The sequence below is a fragment of the Chlamydotis macqueenii genome, chromosome 25 (assembly GCF_036417535.1).
Source record: "Chlamydotis macqueenii isolate bChlMac1 chromosome 25, bChlMac1.mat, whole genome shotgun sequence".
Classification (NCBI taxonomy): domain Eukaryota; kingdom Metazoa; phylum Chordata; class Aves; order Otidiformes; family Otididae; genus Chlamydotis; species Chlamydotis macqueenii.
In genome coordinates this window covers 92,318-103,866 of record NC_141580.1, presented here as the reverse complement: position 1 = coordinate 103,866, position 11,549 = coordinate 92,318, and the positions used below count along the sequence as shown (strand labels likewise).

The 11,549-nt window shown below is 67.2% G+C and overlaps 1 protein-coding gene across 1 annotated transcript; it reads left to right on the top strand.

Annotated features, from left to right (window-relative positions):
* Positions 1–112: 112 nt before the first annotated feature.
* Positions 113–9,899, top strand: GPR179 (G protein-coupled receptor 179). Its single transcript, XM_086766421.1, has 11 exons — positions 113–954; positions 1,666–1,774; positions 2,668–2,770; positions 2,942–3,141; positions 3,355–3,423; positions 3,811–3,920; positions 4,087–4,325; positions 4,551–4,689; positions 4,929–5,034; positions 5,129–5,275; positions 5,583–9,899. Exons 1-11 carry the CDS (start codon positions 113–115, stop codon positions 9,897–9,899), a joined length of 6,381 nt encoding a protein of 2,126 aa, XP_086622547.1.
* Positions 9,900–11,549: the final 1,650 nt, after the last annotated feature.

The window sequence follows — 11,549 nt, the reverse complement described above, 5'->3', positions numbered from 1 at the left end:
CCCCGCGCAGCAGAGCGGGCTCCCAGCCGGCTCGGGCGTCATGCCCACCATGCCACCCCCGGGCCGGCCGGCGGGGCTGCGGTGGGTCGGGGGGCTCCACTGAGCCCTGGCCATGGGGCCGTGGTGGTGGCCGCTGCTCTGGTGCTTGCACGTGGCGCTGGTGCACGGCACCGGCCTTGTGGGGGGCCAGCTCCGGCAGGACGGACCCCCCCGGCCGGCGGGATGGTCCCCAGCTCCCTCATCCTCCTGGGCGCCCACCTCGGAGCCGGGAGCGTCGAGGGACCCCGAGGGCTCGGCGGCCGCGCTGGCTTTCCTGCAGACGGGCGATGCGCAGCAGCTGGCCCGGGCCAACTGCAGCCGGGGCGTTGCAGCGGGGGCACCCGGTCCCGGCCCTCCTCCGACACTGCGTGCCACCCTGCGTGCCGCCCCCGAGGCGCTGGCCCAGGCCGCCAACTTCCTCAACATGCTCTTCCAGACCAACGACATCCGCGAAGCCAGCGTGGCCGAGGACGTGGAGTGGTACCAGGCGCTGGTCCGCAGCTTGGCAGAGGGGCACCCCTGGGTGCGCCGGGCGGTGCTGGCCCTCGACGCCCACCCGCTGGCCGCCAAGCCCCGCCTGATGCTGCAGGCCACCAAGGGGGACGGTGAGATCCTGCTACGGGATGTCTCCTCCACTGCCCCCGGCCTCAGCAACCTCAGCTGGGACAACGAGTGGTTCAACGCCCTCAAGTTGCAGCGGACCCTGCCCCTCCGCAAGCGCGTGCTCAGCAACGACCTGCGCAGCATGGAGACCCCCAAATGGCAGCGGGGCGACAGCTACGTGGGGGAGGCGGGCCACGTGCGGTGGTCCCCGCCGTTCCTCGAGTGCCGGGACGGCAGGTTCCTGCCTGCCTGGGCCGTCACGCTCTCCTCCGCTTTCTACGGGCTCAAGCCAGACCTCAGCCCCGAATTCAAGTAAGCGGTGCCCGGAGGGGCTGGGGGGGTGTAATGGGGCTGGGGGCATTGCTGAGGCAGGGGGTGCAGCTGGAGGCATCCTCGTGTGTGTGCACGTGTGCGTGCGTGGGTATTCGCACGTCCACAAGGCGCAGAGCTGAGCCCCGGCCCCCCTCGGTCATCCCCAGGCTGCCTGCCCCACAGAGCCCCCCACCACAGCTGCACTGGGGGGTGCACTGGGAGCTGGTGGGGCTCCCGGGGCTGGTGGGTCCCTGCCGCACCCCAGCACCCCCAGCGCCCGCAGCCCTGGTGGGAGTGAAGGGGGCAGCTGGGTTTGGCCTCAGGGAGGGGGAATGGCCCCGTTTCCAAAAGCCCCCCTGGGAGGAGGTGGGTCCCACCGGGCAAGGGGAGGCACACGGGGGCCACCCCAGCGGCTCCCGTTTCCCGAATCGGTCATGTTGGGTGCAGAATTCCCACCCGGGAGCTGCTGCCCCTGCCCCAGCCTCCCCCAGACCCGGCTCCCAGGGGGGACGTCCCTGGCTGGGGGTCCGGGGACATCACTGAGGCCGCGTGTCCCGCCAGCGCCAGCCACCCCCACGGCCGCGTCCCTCTGCGCTGCCCGTCCCAGAGGCGGCGGTGGGCCATGGCCGGGCCGGGTAGGGGGCACAGGGTGGGCGGGCAGGGGGAGGCCCCGCGCGGCCCCCCCGGGCCTGACCCCGTCCCGCTGTGCAGGGGCGTCGTGAGGGTGGACGTCGAGCTGCGGGACGTGGCCATCGACCAGTGTGCCAGCGGGCCGGGCTGGTTCGCGGACACGCACCACTGCGACCTCAACAGCACCCAGGTATCAGCCGCCGGCACCCCGCACCCCATCCCCTCGCCCGGCAGGACTGGGGGTCCCCCACCCCCAGCCGTCCCTGTCCCCGTCCCCCCCGGCAGGGGGTCCCTGCCACGTCTCCCTCCCTCCGGGCTGAGCTTTATCCTCTCCCGGCCGATCCATCTGCTCCGCTCAGCAGCTCCCCGCGCCACGGCCGAGAGGTTTATCGTGCAAATCTCCGTTCCCCGCTGCCAGCCGCAGCGTGTGACCCGCGCGCTCCCTGCCCGGGCTCCGCAGGGACGCCAGTGGGCAAATCGCCCCCACCAGCAGCCCCCAGTTCTCTCCAGCGGTGCCTGCCCAGGGGAGCCTGCGATGCCCGAGCGTGTTTTCGGGCGCGACCCACAGCATCCCCGGCCAGGGCAAAGCCGGGCGCGGGCCGCAATCCCATCCCAAAGGCAAAAAGCTGTCCCCAAGCGGGAAAGGTGTCACCAGCTTCCTCTTCCCGTCAGCGCCCCATGGGCGATGCCCTCCGGAGGGCCGGGCTCTGCCGCCGGGCACCTCTCCAAAATCCAACAATGCCCAGAAACGCTCCGGCCCGGCCGGCTGGGGCAGGATGCGGCCGTGCGGGATTAGGGCGGCAGTGCCGCTGCCATCAGGGCCGGGCGGGATTAGCGCTCTGCTGCATTAGGGTTCCATTTAGGGTTTAGGCAGGGATTTGGAGGCCGAGCTTTGGCTTTTAATTCTTAAATGTTTAACCACTGATTCCTCCTGGGCGCGGGGGAGGACGGCGCGGGGTCAAGGTACCCGTGAGCCGGGGACTGCTGGAGCCTGCGTGGGGTGGGGGAGATGCGGGGCAGGGGGGCGTTCGGGGCACAGGACAAGCCCTTGCTGCTCCCCGTGTCTCAGCCTGTCTCCTTCAGTGTGTCCCCCAGGAGAGCCGCGGCTTCGTCCTCGGGAGGTACCTGTGCCGGTGCAAGCCGGGCTTTTACGGGGCCGGTGGAGTGGCCAGCGGTGCCCGGGCAGGTGGGTGCCGTGCCCGGCCCCGGGGTCCCTGTTTCACCCAGTGGCACATGGCTACAGCAGTGGGGGCTGCGGCTGGAGGGGCTTTGGGAAGCCCGAGCGCGTGTCCTGGCAGGAGCGGTGCCGCCGAGCCGGGGACGCGGTGGTTTCACCTGGCCATTGCTCTGCCCGCAGGCGCGGCGGCGGGGGCGGACGGGAGGTCCCGGCTGGCGTGCCGGCCCTGTCGCCAGGGATGCGCCGCCTGCGAGGACGATGCGCCCTGCCTGATCCAGGAGGACCGGGCGCTGCGGGCGGCCGTGCTCTCCTGCCAGGCCTGCTGCATGCTGGCCGTCTTCCTCAGCATGCTCGTCTCCTACCACTTCCGACGGAGCAAGGCAAGGTGTCCCCGCGTCCTCGCCCTCCACCCGTCACCCCCTGCCCCGCTCCCCTCCCGCCCCCAGACCCAACAGTCTCAGGGGGCCCTCGGGGTGGGGGGGGAATGTCATAGCAGTGGGGGGGATGTCGCAGCCCAGCACGCTCGGGGGGATCTCCCAGCCCAGGCGCTGGCCAGGGCTCCCGGCCACACCCTCACACCTCTGTCCCTGCAGAGGATCCGGGCGTCGGGAGTTGTCCTGCTGGAGACCATCCTCTTTGGGTCCCTCCTCCTCTACTTCCCTGTGAGTATCCAGCCGTCCCCGGGCTGGAAACCCCCGGGCCGGGGTTTAAGAGCGTCTGCAGCGTGGCCGGCTGCCCCCGGGCGAGGGCGTCGAGCTGGCCCCAAGCAGGGCACGGGCGCAGCTCCGCCTGATCGTTCATTTTGCTGGCACGGACCCCGGCGGCTGCGCTGTGAACCTTCCTGGGAAACCAAATCCCTTTTCTCCCGCTGGCCGTGGGAATTAATTGCTGCCCAAATCCCCTCTCCCTCCCGCGAGAGCTGCGGTGGATGCCATAGAGCCAAGGAGGAAGGGTGGTGGCAGGGCTGGCCCGAAAGCGCGTGGTTTCCAAGTCTCTGGCGTTTGCTGCTCCCCGTGCCCACCGCCGACGCCTTGCTCCCGCTGCCCCAGGTCTTCATCCTGTACTTCAAGCCGAGCATCTTCCGCTGCATCGTCCTGCGCTGGGTGCGCATGCTCGGCTTCGCCATCGTCTACGGCACCATCACCCTCAAGCTGTACAGGTAGCCGGGCTGGGGGGCGGGGGACTGGATGCTCGGGACCCCCGCGGCAGGGACCAGCAGGGGGCTGGATGCTCGGGACCCCCGTGGCAGGGACCGGCTGGGGGCTGGATGCTCGGGACCCCCGCGGCAGGGACCAGCCGGGGGCTGATTCCTCCACGCCTTGCAGGGTGCTGAAGGTGTTCCTGTCCCGCACGGCCCAGCGGGCGCCCTACGTCTCGAGCGGGCGGGTGCTGAAGATGCTGGGGCTGATCCTGCTCCTGGTGCTGTGGTTCCTGGCCGCCTGGACCATTGGGATGCTGGAGAATATTGACAGGAACATCCCGCTGGTGATCCGCACCCAGACCGCCCGCGGGCTCCACTTCTACATCTGCGGCCACGACCACTGGGACTACATGATGGTGATCGGTGAGAGCGGCCCCCGCCGTCCCTGGGGTCTCCACAGGACCCCATCCCGTGAACACAGCACGCAGGGTTTTAATTTCCTCCTCTGTTTAACCTGCCCGCAGCCCGCAAGCAGGGCCAGGGCACGTGCGTTGCCTCCCACCCTCCCCGCTGAGCATCCCTGGCGCGGGGTAAATCACCCATCGCGGGGCCGGATGCTCAGCGCCGCTCCCCCGCTCTGTCCCGCAGCCGAAATGCTGTTCCTGCTGTGGGGCAGCTTCCTGTGCTACGCCACGCGCGCCGTGCCCTCCGCCTTCCACGAGCCCCGCTACATGGGCATCGCGCTGCACAACGAGCTCATGATGTCGGCCGCCTTCCACGTGGTCAGGTAGGGTGCGGGGCTGCGATGGGGCCGGGAACCGAAATTCCCCTCACCGAGGAAGCAGCGGCAAGTCCCTGACCCCAGGGTGTGGGTCCCCAGTGCGGGGTGGAGGCTGCGGGGGTCCGGAGGTGGGGAGGGGGCTGTGGGGGTCCAGAGGAGGGGAGGGGGCTGTGGGGGTCCGGAGAAGGGGAGGGGGCTCCGGGCACCTCGGCGGGACCCGGCACTGCCCTCCTCGCCCCTTCCAGGTTCGTCATGGTCCCCTCGCTGCACCCCGACTGGACCCTGCTCCTCTTCTTCGCTCACACCCACGGCACCATCACCATGACGCTGGCGCTGCTCTTCATCCCAAAGGTACCGCTCAGCCCCGGGGGTGCGGGGAGACAGGGCAGGGGTTCCCCTGGTGTTTCGGGGACCCCTGGGTGAGCTTGCCCCTCGCTGCCCCCAGTTCCTGCACGCCGGCTCGCCGCTGCGGGAGGAGATCGCGGCCGAGGTCTACGAGGACGAGCTGGACCTGCGGCGCTCGGGCTCCTGCCTGAACAGCAGCATCGCGTCTGCCTGGAGCGAGCACAGTCTCGACCCCGATGACATTCGGGTGGGTGGCACACTCAGGACCTTCTTTTGACGCTAGCTGTGCAGCCCCGCGCGCAGTAAGAGGTGCCTTTTGCAATCTTTCTCCTGACGCAAAGCAGAGGTGGGGGGAGAAGGGGGCGCAGCGGCGGGGGACACGGGGCGGGGGGGGGGGGAACCCGTGCTCAGAGGGACGGGCAGCACCGGGGGACACCCTGGCCCCGGGGGGGGGCTTTGCGGGGTCATTGCGGCTGCAGCCCCCGCGCGGTCCCGCTCTACGTGCTCTCCTCTCTCCCCTCTCTCTGCTGCATCCCCCCGCCCGCGGCGCGCAGGAGGAGCTGAAGAAGCTCTACACGCAGCTGGAGGTGCACGAGACGCGGAGGATGGCGGCCAACAACCCCCACCTCCCCAAGAAGCGCAGCTCCCGCCGCAGTCTGGGCCGCTCCATCGTGCGCCACGTCGCCGAGCTGCCGGAGGCCCTGGGGCGTTGGAGCGGCGGGAGCGAGCGGGTGGGCACCCCAGCGCGCCACGGCTCCTCGGCCAAGCGGCTCCCTGATGCCGGCGGCGCCAGCCTGAGGATGCGGGACGAGGGCTCTCGGCGCCGCGCCGCAGCCACGCGCAGGTCCCGCAGCAGCAAGGGTCCTGCGCGGGAGCGCCGGGGAGGTTCGCCCAGTGAACCCACGTCGGAGACGATGGCGGCGACGGCCTCGGAGCAATCCGACAGTGAGTCCCTCGACGCCGCCCCGCTCGTGTGCAAGTCGGCCAGCGCCCACAACCTGGCGGGGCACGCACGGCCCCCCTTGCCCCGCGCAGCCCCCTTGCAGAAGTCGCTCAGCGTCATCGCCGGGGCACGGGAAGAGGCCCTGCTTGCTGCCCGCCGAGCCGCACGGGAGGAGTGGCACGCCAGCCGGCACCTCTCCGCCCCGTCCTCGGCCCAGGGACCCCCCAGGGAAGCCGGGAGGCCCCCCAGCCCCGGTGCAGCCGATGACCTCCCGCCGGCCGGCTCCAGCCCCGCTGAGGGGTGCTCGCAGGAGGACACGTCCCTCCTGGCTGATGCCAAGGCGCAGAAACATGTCACCTACGCACCCGTCAAGAGCGTCAGCATCGACGGCTCCCACTTCCCCGGCCGGGTGCGGGTGGCGGTGAGGAGGACCCCGCCACCGCCCCCCGTCCGTTACCAGAGCCTGGGGCAGCGCGCCGCACCGGCCGGGGCCAGCCTGGGGCCAGCGGAGCCACCCGCAGACCCCCCGGTATGGGCGGGACAGCCCACGGGGACACCAGAGGGGGCGGCGGAGGAAGAGCCGGGACCCACGTCCCCTCCGGCGGAGAAGGGCAGGGGGCTGCCTGCGGCCTCCATCCCGGCACAGGTCTGCCCCTGGGAGCTGATCCAGGAGGAGATCCTGAGCCGGAAGCAAAAAGCCACCGAAGCAGCAGACGCGGGGACCGGCGGTGACGCAGCGGCCGCCCCGCTGAGCCTCCAGCCGCCCTCCCAGAAGACCTCGCTCCGGGGCCTGGGGCTCGCCATCAAAGCCCTCAACCGCGCCAGGGGGAAGAGCGGCCTGAGGGGGAGCAGAGAGGGCGAGGGGAGCCTCCGGAAGAAGGGGCGTGAGCGGGACGGGGCCAGCAGGAGGGACAGGCCCAGCCTGGCAGAGACGTCGGCCATGTCCCTCGGGGGGCTTGGCCGAGACCCCGCCGCCAAAAGCCCCGCGTGGAGCAGGCAGAGGCCCGGCAGTGAGCCCACTGCCCGCCCATGGCCGGGGGAGGTGGACCCCTACCAGCACAACAACAACGCCAGCGCCGCCTGGGAAGCTGTGGGCTGGGGGGACAGCGGGGCAGTGGGACAGCGGGGCGGCCCGGCCCCAGGGACGGGTGATGGGGAGAAACTGGCAGAGCAGCCCAGTGCTCCCCAGCGGGACGCGGATGCCGGCGGGGGCCCGGAGATACCCTCAGGGGTGCACGAGATCCCACCCGGTGCTGGCCACCAAGAAAGAGATGAACGTCCCTGTGAATCCGCCTTGGTGGGCGGCAGCGGGAAAGCACCGGTACGTCCCCGGCCGGGGGCTGAGGGTCCTGTGGCACAGCCGGGGCAGGGTGCTCCTGTGGCCGCCGTGAGGCCCAGCGCACCCAAGGAAGAGGTGGCCGGGCCATCCGAAGGGTGCGAGGGGGGCAGCGGGTCCATCCGCCCGCGGGACCGCGCAGAGGTGGAGCAGCCACGCGCGAAACCCATGGCGGGCAGCCCCGACCTGTCTGCCGCCGGCGCACGGGGAGCGGCTGTCGGGGAGAGGGGGGCTGAGGTTTGTCCCCAGGGACCCCCGGGTGTCCCGGCGGGAAGAGGAGCCTTGCTGCGCCAGGGGGCCATCGCTTCCCGGGAGGACAGCACGGTCCCGTCGGACAGGGAGAGCCCGGCCGAGGCCTTGGAGAAGGGGGGCACCCAGCCCGAGCCCCTCGCTGCCGGGGGGGGCCGAGGCACCGGGGTATCCCCGGCGGCACCGGGGAAAGCTGGCAGCGCAGCGGGTGGGCAGGAAAAGAGGAGGCGGCTGGGCGAGGGGGTCGGGAGCATTCGACCCAAATCCCTGCGGTTGCGGAGCGCGCAGGAGAGCGGGAGCAGCCTGCAAGCGCCCAGCCAGCCCTGGGGCAGCGCCGGCAGCGAGGGACCCCCACCAAAATCTGCTCCCAAAAGCTCCGAGCCGCCAGAAGCGACCGTGAGGAGCCCGGCGAGCGCACGGGGCGCGGTTTGTCCCTGGGAAGCGGCTGGAGCTGCGGGCGGTGCAGAAGTTTGCCCTTGGGAAAGGGGAACAGCTGCGTCTGACACAGGAAAATTAGATGATGGTGACACTTCCCACGAGAAAAACGGGATCTCCCCACGAAGAGAGGCCCCAAGGGGCACGGCAGAGACAGCTCCAGTTGCAGAAAAGGGGAGCGGCCAGGGGGGATCCCCCGGCCCTGGGAAAGGTGTGGAGGAGCCCGACCCAGGGCTTGCAGGAAAACACCCAGCGCTGCCCAAAACGGCACCCGAGCAAGCAGGAGCCATCGGCAGGAGAAAGGGCGACATTTGTCCGTGGGAAAGGGAAGATGAGCCGCGTGCCAAAACAGAAATATGCCCTTGGGAAGAACCTGCAGCTGCACTGGGGAAGGAGAGACGGAGCCAGGACAAGCGTGAGGCTTCCAAAGGGGAAAATAAACCCGGATCCGGAGTAATTGAGGAGATCAAAGCAAAGCTGGCGGTGATGGGTGCCCGGCCAGAGCGCAGGGACAGCAGGACCTTTGCAAAGCTCCCTAGGAAAAGTCAGGAGAGCTCAAAAGCTGAGTCCAAGAAATCACAGAGCGTGGACAGCATAAAGGAGGAGGTCTGTCCCTGGGAGAGCCTGGGCACGGAGCAGCCTCCAGAAAAACCCCGCACCAGGAGCCCAGCGATATCCAAATCACCTTCAGCTGTACCCCAGAGCGTGGAGAGCCTGAAGGCTGAGGTCTGTCCCTGGGAGAGCCTGGGCACAGAGCTGCCCCCAGAAAAACCCCACACCAGGAGCCCAGCGCTGCCCAAATATCCCTCAAAGAAATCCCAGAGCGTGGAGAGCCTGAAGGCTGAGGTCTGTCCCTGGGAGAGCCTGGCAATGGAGCAAACCCCAGAAAAACCCCGCACCAGGAGCCCAGCGCTGCCCAAATTGCCCTCAAAGAAATCCCAGAGCGTGGAGAGCCTGAAGGCTGAGGTCTGTCCCTGGGAGGCTCCGGAGGTCAAACCCATTGACAAAGCCGAAATCTGCCCCTGGGAAGTGGCTGCACCTCTGCCAGGGAAAGGAGCAGCCCCGGGCCAGGCGAACCTCCCACCAAAAAAAACCGGTGCCTCTAAATCCCAGGAGAAAGGGAGCAGGGAGCGTGAGGCCATCTGCCCCTGGGAGAGCCTGGGCACGGAGCAGCCCCCAGGAAAACCCCACGCTGAGAGCCCGGTGATACCCAAATCGCCCTCAGAGAAATCCCAGAGCGTGGGGAGCCTGAAGGCTGAGGTCTGTCCCTGGGAGAGCCTGGCAATGGAGCAGCCCCCAGAAAAACCCCGCGCCAGGAGCCCAGCGATACCCAAATCACCTTCAAGTACATCCCAGAGCGTGGAGAGCCTGAAGGCTGAGGTCTGTCCCTGGGAGGCTCTGGAGGGTGAAGCCGCTGGCAGAGCAGAAATCTGCCCCTGGGAGGCGGCTGCACCTCCCTGCGATCGGCCAAAGGCAACGCTGGGTCCTGGGGGGGATTCAAGGGGGGACAAGCGCATCACGCGCCAGGCAGCGTTGGCCAGCCCGGTGAGATCCCTGGAGAAGGGCAGCAGCGAGCGCGAGGCCGTCTGTCCCTGGGAGAGCCTGGGCATGGAGCAGCCCCCGGGAAAACCCCGCGCTGGGAGCCCAGCGCTGCCCAAATCGCCCTCGGAGAAATCCCAGAGCGTGGAGAGCCTGAAGGCTGAGGTCTGTCCCTGGGAGGCTCTGGAGGGTGAAGCCGCTGGCAGAGCAGAAATCTGCCCCTGGGAGGCGGCTGCACCTCCCTGCGATCGGCCAAAGGCAACGCTGGGTCCTGGGGGGGATTCAAGGGGGGACAAGCGCATCATGCGCCAGGCAGCGTTGGCCAGCCCGGTGAGATCCCTCGAGAAGGGCAGAAGCCGAGTCCACTAAACAAAGGGGAGCAACTTCTAGCAGTTTCCTACAGAAGCTACCACCTTAGGCCCCCCCTCACTAACAAAACCAGAACAGCTGTCCAGGAAAGACCAGAGCCGCAATGTTTGTGGGCCTGTAGATGCGGTGGCAAGAGCCGGCGAGGAGCAGGAAGAGCTTTCAGAGCTGGCACTTCTGGTATGGGATCTATCGTCCCGGTTTGGGACTTTTAAGATTTTTGCTCACTGGGCTGCTGGATGTACATGGTGGCAAACATTGGAGTCCTGGTGGTCTAGGAAATCCTGAAGCCTCAATGTTTGTGGGCCTGTAGATCATAGAATCATAGAATCACATGGTTGGATGGGACCTATAAGATCATCTAGTCCAACCATCTTCCCACTACCATTGCTGTCACAGCTACTAAACCATATCTTGTAGCTTCTCATCAAGCCGCCTCTTGAACACTGCCAGGGACGGCAACTCCACCACCTCCCTGGGCAGGCCATTCCAGTGCCTGACCACTCTTTGGGAGAAAAAGTTTTTCCTCACGTCCAATCTAAACCTCCTCTGGTACAACTTGTGGCCATTTCCTCAAGTCCTGCTTGTTGCCTGGGAGAAGAGGCCAAGCCCCCGCTCATCACAACCTGCCTTCAGGAAGCTATAGAGTGCAATGAGATCTCCCCTGAGCCTCCTCTTCTCCAGACTAAACAATCCCAACTCTCTCAGCCGCTCCTCATAAGACTTGTGCTCCAGACCCCTCACCAGCTTTGTTGCCCTTCTCTGGACACGTTCCAGGGCTTCAATGTCTTTCTTGTAGTGAGGGGCCCAAAACTGAACACAGTACTTGAGGTGCAGCCTCACCAGCGCCGAATACAGGGGGATGATTACCTCCCTGCTCCTGCTGGCCACACTATTTCTAATGCAGGCCAGGATGCCGTTGGCCCTCTTGGCCACCTGGGCACACTGTCGGCTCATGTTCAGCTGAGCATCAACCAACACCCCCAGGTCCCTTTCCTCTTCACAGTCCTTCAGCCACTCAGCTCCGAGCCTATAACGCTGCATGCGGTTATTGCAGTGGCGCCAAGAGCCGGTGAGGAGTGGCAGGACCTTTCAGAACTGTCACTTCTGCTGTGAGATCTATCGTCCGACGTTGGTGAGTTTTAGGAGTTTTTTCTCACAGCACTGCCGAATTGACATGATGGTATATGTCAGAGTCCTAGAAAATGCTGAATCCCCAATGTTTGTGAGCCTGTAGATGCAGTGTCCGGAGCGGTTGAGGTGCAGCAAGAGCTTTCAGAGCTGGCACTTGTGGTGTTGGAGCAACTGTCTGACTTTCGGGACAGCAAGGAAACTAAATGGCAAGCTCTCTGCCCTAGACTACAAGAGGGCAGACTTCGGCCTCGTCAGGGACCTGATGGGCCAAGTGCCATGGGAGGTGGCCCTGGAGGCAAGAGGGGCCCAGGAAAGTTGGTCTATATTCAAGGAGCACCTCCTCCAAGCTCAGCAGAGGTGCATCCCAACGAAGAACAAGTGGGGCAAAAAGGCCAGGAGGCGGGCGTGGATGAGCAAGGAGCTTCTGGACCAACTGAAAGTAAAAAAGGAGGCCTATAGAGGGTGGAAACAAAGACAGGTAGCCTGGGAGGTCTACAAAGAGTCTGTGCAAGTGGCCAG